The sequence below is a fragment of the Aythya ferina genome (genome assembly GCF_964211825.1).
Source record: "Aythya ferina genome assembly, chromosome: 3".
NCBI classification, from domain to species: domain Eukaryota; kingdom Metazoa; phylum Chordata; class Aves; order Anseriformes; family Anatidae; genus Aythya; species Aythya ferina.
This window is the reverse complement of record NC_140298.1, coordinates 59,651,803-59,664,996: the sequence shown is the minus strand read 5'-3', so window position 1 is coordinate 59,664,996 and position 13,194 is coordinate 59,651,803. Positions and strand designations below refer to the sequence as shown.

At 42.8% G+C, this 13,194-nt stretch overlaps 2 protein-coding genes across 10 annotated transcripts in view; one reads left to right on the top strand and one right to left on the bottom strand.

Moving 5' to 3' along the window:
• Positions 1-6,439, bottom strand: part of DOP1A (DOP1 leucine zipper like protein A) — a 61,747-nt gene extending 55,308 nt beyond the window's left edge. For 7 of the 9 annotated variants that reach the window (XR_014691205.1, XM_084513827.1, XM_084513832.1 and 4 more), the window contains exon 1: positions 6,370-6,439. The gene's annotated coding sequence lies outside the window, so the exon portion shown is untranslated. Of the gene's footprint in view, positions 1-5,128; positions 5,326-5,459; positions 5,964-6,369 lie in introns of those variants that run through there. The other 2 variants (XM_084513829.1, XM_084513828.1) reach the window with 2 other exon arrangements.
• Positions 6,440-8,896: 2,457 nt separating this feature from the next.
• The window catches only part of UBE3D (ubiquitin protein ligase E3D), an 81,773-nt gene continuing 77,475 nt past the window's right edge, over positions 8,897-13,194 (top strand). The window contains exons 1-3 of the mRNA XM_084515636.1: positions 8,897-8,988; positions 9,191-9,390; positions 10,755-10,845. Of these exons, the coding sequence (XP_084371762.1) occupies positions 8,927-8,988; positions 9,191-9,390; positions 10,755-10,845 (353 nt within the window). The 5' untranslated portion in view covers positions 8,897-8,926. The remainder of the gene's footprint in view (positions 8,989-9,190; positions 9,391-10,754; positions 10,846-13,194) is intronic.

Sequence of the window (13,194 nt, the reverse complement as noted above, 5' to 3'; positions counted from 1 at the left end):
AAAACCATTTAAAAAAATTAGGAGCCTCTGCCACATCATGAACAACCTAAAGGTTAAATCATTTATTTTGCCATTTAACAGTCACTATTTAGCATGAGGGTCAACTTTATTTGGAAAGTTTTATTATTATTTATTTATAATTTTAAAACAAAGGGATGAAAGTAAGCATTCTTTGCTTTTGTTGTCTTTTCCTCTTTTGGTATACCCAAAGAGAAAGAAGAGGCAAGCTGCCCAGATTGAAAGCTCACCCAGTCTCCTGGAGGGCCAGTCATGGCACAGATAACCCTCAACCTGTTCTATGACTGTGCCTCTCTTTAAATGGGTGACAAAGAAGGAATGAGGGTATCAGAGCAGAAGGTTCATTATCGATGAAGAATATTCGTGTTATTTAAGAAATGTCATGCACTTTCAATCTGATAAGACCGTATTTAAATCACAAGTGACTGCAGAAGTAGGTCTTGACACTTACTACCTTCAAATTCTCAAGAGGATTGAAAAGCCTAACAAAAACAACCAGACAGACCACACAATTCTGGACACATTTGGATGCCCAGTCTTATGGCATGCCTTTGACAAGGAAAGCAGTTACCTGGGCCTGGGGATCTCCTTTTCCTTGGGTTGTGTATGATGTGTTCACAGAACAGCCCTGCAAACAATTCCCTTCATCACTAAGGCAGTATTGGCTTTCCCCAGTCATGTTAAGATGCTACTTCTACAGCTGTATTTTCCACAGCAAATGCTCTTCCTTCCCAAACTCACATGCTTAAGAGCCTTCTGTCTCACATTGACACAAGCTATTAATCTGTTTAAGATGGTCTAAATGCTTTTGGCTGAAGCTAAAGAAACTACATTGAAGCTGCGGGTCTCATCAACACATTCAGGATTAGTAGCTTTCATCTAGATCCCATCTCAACTTTATCACAGGATTATAAAACTTCCCAGCGACTCATAAATTCTCCAGCACCTGCTGTACCCCACAGCTCCTTTACAGGTTTGACTTGCTGCTGTTCCATTCTTACATTTTCCAAGCCTCACAGAACTGATATAATTGTCTGCCTCATATCAACCTGCAATACAGGTCAAGGTGCTGACCACTGTGCCGTGGAGCACAAATGTGCTTACATTATTTCACTTGAAGAATTCCCAAGATTTGTCCCAAGTACCTTCAGGAATTCACTTTGCAAACTTGTTCCCTTTGAACTCTGCAGAGTTTTAACTCCTTAACATGTCAAGGTTTATTTCAAAAATTATTTAGTGATTCAAGTATGACCATGGGGCACAGAATAAAAAATAAAACTAGATAATTAAAAAGCAGATGAGAAAAATTTCAGATTTCACAGTACTGAGTTGTTTGTTTTCAAGCTGTGTACAGTGCCCACATACCAAGCTGCCAACTGCAGAAGCACATTTTTATTTAAATAGACTTAATACAAACACAGATTTGAACACCCAGAGAACAGAAGTCTTGTTATGTGGTAACTCATTATACTTTGTTTCTCCTCAGAAACATTTAAAAGCATGAAGAGCAAAATACTGTAAATTCCAGGCTAGTGTCTTAATACAAAAATCATGTCTTGGAAATACATAGTCTCTTCTACCAACAAATATAAAGACTTTCCAATTACAACCACTTAACATGTTTTAAAATGACTTTCTACGTTCAGAATCTGTCAAAGGGGCATCACTAGTGTCTTCTGAAGAACAGTTTGGGCTTGTTGTTTTGGCCTATAGCTATTCAGTACAGTAAAGATGCAAAGAAGACATATTACCCAAATAAGCAAACACACACATAATATATGTACACAAAGTAGCCCTGATCTCATCATTATCCTGCAAGACTGCAGAGCACTCAGTAAAATTTAATATTGCCATTAATAACTTGGCCATACACTTTTCTATCAAGTCAAAATTCACAAGTGGGAACAACTATGCCACCAAGTCAGGTGTTCCTATTCCTTTTCATGTCATGATTCATTTCAGGCAGCATACCAATCTGTGCATTATCCATACCGGCAACTTCTAAACCAACACAAGATGTTTTTTCTGAGAAAGACTGATTCTCATTCAGACAAGAATTAAATGAGAAAATGTGTATGGCCTGTACTACAAAGGTGTGATTAGATACCTAAATGGATGTGTTCCTGGCTTCAGAATCTACAAGACACCCTTATTACTACCTCAAGAAAAAAACTGTGTATAGAAATACACTAAGTATACCTTTTATTTTTGGATAAATAGGAAGTCACAGAAGACAGACAACTAGACTGAAGACTCTCAATTTACCAGGGAGCATAGTCTGATGGAAATACCTAAGATATGCAAAATAATCTTCCTGATATTGCTCTTTACGGTATTGCAGAGTCTGAGTTACACCAGATATGAGCTCATAAAGAGTAATAAGTAACAAGCTTAAAAATTGTTAAGGAACATACAGCAAGTCTTCTTAGTAACCAGCTTCTCTATTAATTATTTAAGGAAATCTAGAACTGGACAGTATTTCCCTCTTAGTCAACTCCACATTTGAAGGAAAGAACAAAACACTCAGAATTTAACCTGTACTGTTTTAACATTTTTACAGAGCATTTTCCTCCCTTCATTTCATTTCATCTCACCTCACAGAGCTACCTTCTTTATAATCAGTTGGAATTGTAACAGCAAAACATCTGTAAAAGAAGCGTAAGCAATATAGGTAAAGGCACTTTGACAGTCTTCTGTAACAGAGTAAATCCCCAGGCTGACATCCCAACAATCCTGAAGACAGAACACAACATTTAAGATTTGATAGATTTAAATGAGATGCAACCTCCTGGAGTCAACCAGACACTGTGACAATGCCAAAGCAAATGACAACGTGAAACCCTTACTGAGAAGCGAAGCGTGACATCGCCTGTAGCGCATCACCTGCTGTTCCCCGCACCAGAACAAGGCGCTGCCAGGCTGGCACGGCTGGGCCTACCCGCTGCAGCAGCAGGGCCTCTCTCAGCTATCCACAAACCAACCGACAGCGCTGCACAGCGGGCAACTTCCCCACCTTCATAAAAAGATCATGAGGTGGCGTATTAGAAAGTAGTCCCACCACCTCTCCTTGCAGCACCTTTGTGCTTTCCCTGCTGCGCAGTGTTCGAGAGAGTTACCTTCTCTCCAGGTGTCTAACATGGGAAAAAGAAAAGCTTCCTAAAAGCAAAAAACAATTTATTTTACGTTTCAGCTTCATTCTTTCAAATGGTCACTATGCCCTCTTTGGACAGAATTACTTTTTAACTAGCTAGCTCTCCTCTTCTGATCTCTTCCAAGCATTTACTGACCAGAGACTTATCTTGAGGCATTCTTTTCCTATCTTCAATATTTTTTACTTTCAACAAACTAATAAAACCAAATAACAATGAAGTTTAAAAAAGCCAAAAATGACATAGCAACCTTAACAATAACAAGCAACTCAAACCAGTATGACTATGTTTAAACCTAGAACTGCAGCACACTTTGCTTTAAAGAACTTTGCCAACTTCCGGATACTTTCTGGCCTGGAAAACAAAAAAGGACTACATAAGCCTCATTGTCTTACATTGTGTACCTGTACTCTCCACCTCAGAAAGATAAGCATTGCTTAAAAAAAAAAAAAAAAAAAAAAAAAAAAAAAGCCTGATAATTCATTCATTCTTTGCTCACAATAATGTTAAAATTGAAGATTTAAACAAACCTTTTATACAACCACACCTGTTGTTCTAATACATACCCTCCCCTGAATTTAACGTCCTGTCTCCAAACAACCCTGAGATTTGTTTTCAACGTTCACAGAAATGTTTGTCAGAAGTTCTCCATACACAATCTTATCCAAGCTTTATTTGGGTAACACTTTGTCCAACCTCCCTTTTTTATAAAACCTGAGGTCTTTAGATATTACTCATTCACTCATTTCAACTGGGTTTTATCATTTTATACTAATTTAAATTCTGAATTAGTGTCATATGCCATATTTATGCCTGTAAATTATCTAGATTGTGGTCATATTTCGCAATGTGCCTGATTTCTCATGTTCTGCAGATGGATTACAGACGGATTTGTAAGGCAGAATCCTCTTCTGACTCTTCTGGAAACAGAATTCTGTGGGACAGAAACTTGCTCACCCTCCTTATCAGCAGAAAGGGCCTTTCTTATGCCAGAAGGGACATAAATACTAAGTTCACATTCTCTTTGAATTCTAAAAACAATAGAAACCAAATCAGACAAAACACCATTCCTTGGCTTTAATTATTTTTTTAATGGTTATACGCAAGTACAAATTTCTGATCTGTTTCTTTTGTTTACAGAAAATGTTACTAAGGGAAAAACCTATCAATGCCTCCAGTTATGCACTGTCAACTATGTGGATATTCTGAAATCTCTGTAATGATGAAGCACTTACCACAGAAAAAGAATTAACATTGCATATATAAATAATTTAAAACAAAAACTACAAAAATAACATTGCATTGACTAGCAAAATCATCTCCTTAGTAGCTTTGGTGCTGTCTTTTCTCTTCTTGTTTCGGTCGTTGGGGAAAAAATGCTTGATCCTGCACTGTTTCTCCCTGAGAGCTTGGGGAGAATGAGATGCAACATATTTCATTTTGTTTTTATCACTTAACTGATTATCAGCTACAAGTTCAGGCAACATGATTATTCATCTCAAAGACAACTTAAGTGCATACAAATAAGTTCTACTGCATAAAGTTATATTTTTCCATTCCATGATTTAGCAGATGCAGTCTCTTTTTATCATCTCTTAGTTCTCCTTTCTGTCTCTATTTTTCCTCAGCCATTTCCAAAACATGTTATTCCCCCCGTTTTTTAAAACAACACTTCATAATCCTTCTTGGTCATCATCTGCACTGGCTATCAACACCGCTCCAAAGACAAAACAAACCAAACCAAGCGAGAACAGTAATAATTATTTTTAGTCAGTCCTGCCCAAGCAATCATTCCCAGCTAGAGCACGAAGACACTAAAAATAAAGGTGGACAGGCAGTAACACTGGTCAGGAAAACAAAGCCAGTGATGAACACACAGAAGTGTCTTCCCCTTATTCAGATGGAGAATGATGGTAGAACACAATCCAAGCCCACTTGCACCAGACAGACTGCATTCTTACCAGCTTAGCTTGCTGTGCATGTGATGAGTGTTTCCAGTGGTCAGTGTAGCATTCCAGTATTTTCACACAAGAGATGTGCTACCGAAATAAACACGGCCTCCCCTGTAAACATAACCATGCACTGGAATGCCCAGCCACAGCCCTATTGGAAGATGCAGGACAACTTGTTTTTGCCAGATGCTGTTTAAGTACCTACTGTCACAGGCGCCAGCAACAAGCTGGGAACAGGAGACATTCAGTAAGTCAGAAATGCAGTTCTCCTTCCCCATCTCTCCCTTCCAGCCTACTTAAATTTCCAAAAGTGCCTATTCTAATTTCAATTAAAACCAACCTGGGAATTATGTGGTTGACATCCTGCTTTTTTCCAAACCCGTGTTCATCCTTGTGACGTTCATCTGTTACGTTATAAGTTACTGTACATTTTGGATAATCACAGCACTCAGCCATCAAATCATTATCAGACGTGTGAAAAGACATTACTGTGTTGCATTCAGTCTATTTGGTGGAAAGTTAGCAAATGTTTCAACCAAAAAAAATAAGCACATCTGACAGCCAGGCCAATGCAAGTATTTAAAAGAGATACAGCCAGACTGAGGCTTGGCAACAAAATTAAAAGATACCATATGCAACCTTATACTAAGCCCGGATTGCCTGCAAACATCTAGCACATCGCTACTTCAAGAGACCCCCCTGCCAGCTCGCAGCCCTGCAGGATTCAGGCAGCATCACCCGGTTAATCCGAGGGCAGTAACGCGCTGCTACTGCACCTGACACGCAGGCACGCTTATTATTTATGATATATTAGTTATCCAGCATGGAAATCCAAGGGCCACAAGTGGTGCCAGCCCCGGGATAACCTCAGCACACCCGCAGCGTGTTTTAGGGCGTTCAGAGCCGAGCCCTTCAGGCCTTGCTGGTTACCCCCAATGCCCAGACACCCCCGTACCCCTCAGCGGCCACCCGGGCCCCGCCGCCCTCACACCTCAAGGTCACGGCGGGCCGGCTGCGGGCCCTCCCCCTCACGGGACACCGCCCCCTCGACAAACCCACCGCCGGAGGGGCCCACCCGGCGCTGTCACCGGGCTCCTCCGCACCTGCCGCCAGCCCCCAGGCCCGGCTGGACCCCGGGGGGTGCCCCCGCTGCGCCCAGGAGGGAGGCGAGAAAATGGCGGCGGCGGCGCCTCAGGGACGGGACGGGGGGGACAGGGGTGTGGGGGAGGGGGAGGGGGGGGTGGCGTTACCTGAGCGCCCCGCGCCGGAAGGGCCCCGCCGCCGCCGGCCGCCCCGCGCCGCCCTGACAGCTCCCGGCCTGCACCGCGCCCCGCCCCGCCCCGCCCCGCCCAGCACCGCCCCGCGTCAGGCCAGCGCGCGCCTGCGGGGTCGGTTTAACGGTCGCTTCCCCACCCCCCCCAACCCCTCACGAAGCGCCTCGGCCGTCCGCAGGCTGTCCCCAAAATAAGGAGGGTAGCTGACAAAAAGGATACGAACAGTGCGGCGAAATCAGTCGAAATAAAAAAAATCACGGGTCCTCCAGTCACGAGGGAAGGGGAAAAAAATGAAAAATCAACAGTTGGTTAAATAAAATTGTATATATGTGGTATAGTGTTGAGTAATTTTTGAACCTGTAGTACTCAGTGAGGAAACGTGAGGACCTAAAGTGTCAGGTAATAGAGAATATAAGCTTATCATAGACTTTTGCTGGGTGCTCCAGCTTGCAGGACACCCACCATTACAATCACAAATACGAATGCTGCTTCACTGAGACCCTCGCCTGAGCCTGTGTTGCTGGCTGCAGGTTGTTTCTCACAAATTGTATTACATGAGTAGCTTAATCAATCTTTCAGGCTTTGTCTGAAAACAAGTAAATGTTTCTAAAATACAGCCTGGGGAAAATCTCGTACCATAGATCACCAGGTAGCAGGTTACAAATCCTATCAACACGACAGTCTAACAAGGCAGGTTTTGTTCTCCAAGCTTGGGGTAATAAACAGGAGACAAGATTCCTTTTCTCATTAAACTGTTAATTTAGGATTCCAAAATTACTAAATCCTACACTATTAAGGATTCAATATTTCATAACTTCACGTTTGGAAAGCTGGCAGTTCCCACTGGTTTTGGTGAGACATTGAGTACCACTACAGGTGTTGTATTTCCAACTAAAACAGTGTGTATTGACATGTTTTTCATTAAAATACCATACAAATGCATCTGAGACCTAATTCCTAACTAGGGCTCGGTGGTGCCTCTGGAGATGTTCGGAAGTGGTTGTCTTGCCAGAAGTGGCAGGACTTCCAGGAGGTAACGCCATACCTTCACACACCACCCTGAGGAGCAGTGAGGAGATCTCTGAGCTTACCTTTTGCTGAACTTTTACCAGTACCAGTTACAACCTGGAGCTATCTTAAAAGTCCTGTGAAGCTGTTGCATCAGCTTTCTGTGCAGTAGCAATCCAAACAAAGCCCAACAGAACATTGCACATCATCGGGAAGGATATGGAGAACAAGAAACAGGGAGGTGTTTGGTATATAGCCACTGCTCAGATTGATTCCTGTGTCAGTTCTTCTCTTCACAAGTTGAGAAGCTGTATGGTAGTTAGGGACAGCACAGGAGGGAGGGAGCCACTGCCTTACAGGGGCAATGACAAAGTCTGGAACAGCTCAGAAAAGAAGGCTGGGGAAAGATTTCATCAAGATTTACAAAGTCGTCATTATTCATATTGATGGCAAGAAGGAAATAGGCAGGAATGTGCCTTCCAGCACCCTTAATACAATAGCTACACTGAGGAACTCTTCCTAAATAGCATCTCCTTATTGCTGACACTGGAATCAAAATACTGGGCTAGGTGCACCCATGGTTTTGGACATTAATGTTAATTTCTGTATAATTATTTCACTGCAGAAACAGTGAGAAGCCTATGGCAGACAATGTTCGATATATGAAGCTCACACCCTGCAGGAAATACCTGAGATTATTTATAGCTTTGTAGTCTTGTGTAAGTCTCTATCAGAGCCGAAGTCTCTTTTAACAGGAATCCCTTTTACTAGGAGTTGATTCTTGTGTCATGAGGTGAATTTTAGTGGTGTCTGACATGCGACCTGCTTGCTTAGAACAATTTAACTGGCAATATGGGCATTGGTTTGTGATGCAGTAGGAAATGAAAGCTGCCATATGGAATAAAATGTTTTCTTTAAAAACAAACAAACAAACCACAAAACAAAACAAACAAACAAACAAAAAAGAGAAACACCACACCCAGAACAACCAGTAGGTATAATAAGAACACAAAGAGAGTATAGCCTGCATCTTATAATACTTGGTGAAATTTGTGTATTATTAAAAATGTTTGGCTGAGACAGTTTAGCTGACGGTTGCCTGCCCTATTTTCCCCACGAGATCTAAACTCACACCATCTACTTCCTTGAGGCTCTCCTAAGAAATCTGCTTGGTTTTGCCAACTCCAAGGGTCTGCATTACTTCAAAGCAATCATGTCTTAGATAACAAATCGCTACGAAATTAACCAAAGGCAAACCTGCCTTTCTACATGAGGTGTTTCCAAACACGTGCAACCACAAAAAGCTTTAGGGCTTCCCAGAAGAAGCTAACAACGTTGTAAAGGACCCTTTGACCCCAGCCAAGGACCAAGCAACCCAGAACCCCTCCCAGCTTCTGGCGGGGCCAGAGGGCAGCCGGGGAGAGCCCCCGTGTGGGGAGAAGCCCTGGGAGCGGCTGCGGGCTGCGGGCTGCAGGCGGCGCTGTGTGTGGCGGCCGCTCGCTGCAGGCTGCGGGCCGGGCTGGGCATGGCGGGGCCGTTCGTGCTGGAGATCCGGCGGGGGACGGGGAGCGCCTCGCTGCTCGTCCGGTACCTGCGGGGCAGGAGCCGGGGGTGGCGATGGAGGAGGGCTGGGGTGGGGCGGTGGGGCAAGGCTGAGCCGCCGCGCAAATAAAGGCTTCCTGAGCACCGTGCGTTATCGATTTCTCCTCGTTCTTTACGCTCCTTCCACGGGGAAGCCCTTTCCAGCCCTCCCCCCCAGCGCCGTAACTCCCGTGCTTTCCCCCCGCAGCGAGCCCAGCCTGCGGAGCCTGCCGGCCGACATCAGCCTGGCGCCGGCCCGCCTGGAGCTGCGGAGCGCCGGGGCCTGCGGGGCGCTGGAGCTGCCGCCGGGGCTCAGCCTGGCCCCGGCCTCCTGCCGCGGCCTGCGGAGCCTCCCCGGCGGGGCCCTGCACCTCCGCCTGCGCCTGCGGGAGGCGCCGGGCGGCGCGGGTAAGGCTGCGGGTGGGGACGGGGTGGGGGCTGCCTACAGGGGCTTGGGGGTAGCAGCCAGTTGGGGAGGTCTGGGGTGCTGCTGTCCTTCGGGCTGGGGGAGGATAAGGCGCTAGCCGGAGTTTGAAGCATGCTCTAAGTGTGTGTGCAGGTGCTGTTTCTGTAAGGTTCCCTTTGGGGCTCAGTTTCCAACTTAAACAACAGCTCTTAGTCCAGCATCTGATAGCGTGCAGCATCTGTCGGTTTTAAAAAGCGAAGCCACAAAAAGTGGCTTGATGAAAGGGACGCTGTTGCTGAATAACTCCTCATAAGTTTGAGAGCATCGTTCAATTCCCTCCCCCGTGCTTTCCTGCATCACTTCAAACTTTTTTTTTCCCCACTACTTCAAACATCACCCCCCCCACTACAAAATTTTTCCCCTTTCCTATTTCACGTTTAAGCTAAAAATGCAATAATGCAATTCATCCAAGCTATAACGCAACATTTGTCACTGACCACTTAATTATAAAGATTAACCTTGGTTAGCCTTTAAAATTTTAAATTAGTATGCAAAAATGGCTGTCTCTTATGAACTTCTGGGATGTTTTTAACTACCTTTCCCTTGTGGTTGCAATCTGTTTCTTAAATACTGAGCACCTGTGCTGGAAACGTATTTTAACTCTTTGATTTCAGAAAGTGGGCAATGCAAAGCCTGTTTATACGTGGAGCTAGGCTTATAGTTTGTTTTTTTCTTCCACCTAATATTTGATTTTCTCTGAAGGCTTTTATATGTATATATTAATTTGGAAAAGCTGTCTGAGCTGTCTTCTGTGAAACTGTTTTCTGTCTGCTGGCCTGCAGAGGGTGTTGCTCGCTCACTGTTCATTGTGTAGTACAGCAGTGGCTGTGTATCTTACCTGGCTGAAAATCTAAGACTACTGCTTTTTTTTTTTTTTTTTTTTTTTTAACCCCCCAACTATTTTTTGTTATGTACCGGGATGTACCATCGTGTTACAGAGATGCTGGCTAGCAGAACTCTGATTACAAAAGAGTAGGGTTGAGTTTTAATTTACACAATTATACCAATTCTCTGCGATGATACCTGTATCTCAGCTCCTCCAGATGAGAGGGTGTGGGCCATTAAAGTAATTATTTATGTATTGCTGCCCCTATTTAACAATATGGGGCATGAGGTAGAGGTGGCAAGTTTTTCCTAAATCTCATTGCTTCTACAGGTTAAAAGAATAAGGTTGTGTTTAGAATGTCAACACTTTGCTTATTTAGATTCTTCTCTTGTTTAAGTTTGACGTATTTGGAAGTATTTTTATGTATGAGTGAAAATTTTACGCAGCCTTGAAGATTAATGCATCCTCTCCTATTTGTAGAACTTGTTTATAATTTGAGGGAAAGCCTGAAACCCCAGAAGAATTGCATCTTTTACTGCCAGTCCTGTGGTGATGTCATAGTAAAAGAACGGTGAGTACTGCAGTGTCTTGTATTTATAGCAACAGATGCTGTACGGATTGGTATTCGTGTTATTTAGTGTACTTAGAGAGTTAAAAGACAGTTATTTTGAAATTGATAGATGAGAACACTTTTGAAGCACTGTTACAGATGACTAAAATCAAAATTACCTGAAACAGTTTTTCACCATTTATTCATTTACTTCTTGCTTCATTCTGGCTGGAAGGTAGAAATAGCTTACTTAGAGCATCGGCCCTGACAGGTGGGAAGTCTGGATTCTTTTCTTAGTTGTCTGCTGTGCCTCAAGTGAGACATTTTCTTTTGTGGCTGGACTTCCCTATGCATAAGAGAAAAAAAAAAAAAAAAAAAGTATAACATTTTGAGCTGAAAACATTGCAGTTAAAATGTTGAACACATATTAGTTTTCATTGATTTAACACTATTCATAGTCTTAATAGCTGGCATCTCTGCAGTGGTGAAGGGAGTAAAACTGAAAATTTTAACCTCAACTTCTTTATTCCTCTGCACTTCCAGGGCTCCTTTTCAGTTCTGTTCATTCTCTTACAGATTCTATTCAGTCAGTGTGCTGTAGTTATAAAGTGGCTGCTCAGAATGGGGTTGCTGTCAGCAGCTCCCTCCTATCTGTTAAGTTCAGGGATGCTGAATTTGGGGAGTACAGGACCTGTTTTTTAGCTGTATGATTTGGCCTTATCTCTGTTCCTTACAAAGTCTGCAGAGTGAATCAGAATTTTAATATAAAGCTGCTGCGTTTTCTGGCTCTTGTGATGAACAATTTTGACAGCTGCAGCTGGATATGTACAAATTGTTGGAGACGCACTTGCAGCCTTTTATGATCTGTGTCACTCCTAATACTCAGAACGGTGATACAAATGTAAATCTGTAAACTTCTGTTACTTTCCTGTCGTACATATGGATTTATGGTTGGCGTGAACACAAATGAATGAGGATTTCCTGGCTTTCTCTTACGAAATGTCTCATCAGAAAGTCTAGCAGTAACTCTCCTTGATACATTTATACGGTAAAGAAACTTCTTATTTATACTCAGTAACATTTGCTTTCAAACGATCTTGCAGCTTGTATATTTCCATCTCTGAGTGGGCGATTTCCTGACTATCAACACACCAAATGCATACGCATGGCATTTACATACTGTAAATGTGGTTCTGTATCCTACAGTGTGACACAGCAGGAATTTTTTGAGAATGGAAAAATCAAGGCATGTTAGTGCATTGCTTGTAAACTGTTTCTCCTTGCAGAGGACCTCTGAACCCCCCTTGAATGTTACCACTAAAAAATATTGACTGTGATAAGGGTAGAAGGTTGGAGCTGTCAGTTTGTCCAGCACCTTCCATTCCAGCTCTCCCATGCTTCCAGAAGACAGTACATTAAGAAACAAAGTTCATGTGTTGGTCTCTGCGTGGTCCAAAGACTATGCTAATGGCAGCATGGTCATTTGTCCTGTGAGGGGGAACTTACTGAAGTGCAAAAGGAAATTAGGTGTAAGTGAAAAAACATACTCTAAAGCTTATTTTTTACTGTTAGAAACTGCATAGGAAGCCAGTGGATTTTCTGTCATTTTAAAGACTAGATTAAAGGTATACGTTTGGAATAGTTTAAATGTCAATCCTTCCTTGAGGCAAGAAAATGGACTAGGTGAGTTCTTTCAGCTCAGTTTTCTGTGATTCTCTCTACATTTTCTGAGATGCACTGGATTCATCTGTTTGCTTCTGTTAATCAGAGGTCAGGATTATGGTCTCTCTCTGTTTCTTCCACATTATCCTCATATTAGAGAATGTGTTGTTTTTGTTTTTTTTTTTTCCCATGATTTAAGAGCTGCAAAGAATTTTTGATTTTTTTTTTTTTTTTTCTCTCCTGCTGTGTAGCTCATATATAAAATAATTCTTCAAGGCTTTCTGTCATAGAATCATAGAATGGCTTGGGTTGGAAGGGACCTTACAGACCATCTAATTCCACCCCCCTGCCATGGGCAGGGACACCTCCCACCAGACCAGGTTGCCCAAAGCCCCATCCAGCCTGGTCTTGAACACCTCCAGGGATGGGGCATCCACAGATTTTCTAGGCAACCTGTGCCAGTGCCTCACAGCATGTCTGAGTGAAGAACTTCCTCCTAACCTCTAATGTAAATCTCCCCCATTTAGTTTAAAACCATTCTCCTTGTCCTGTTATTACCTGACTGAACAAAAAGTTTTCTCCATGTAAAAGTTCTTAGAGGCTGAATGCTGTGAAAAATATTTCTTGTAAGTTAACAACGAAGAAGTTACTGTTTTTATTAGTTCCATCTCTAAGAATCTTTGTTCATAAGTATTCTGTTGAAAAACT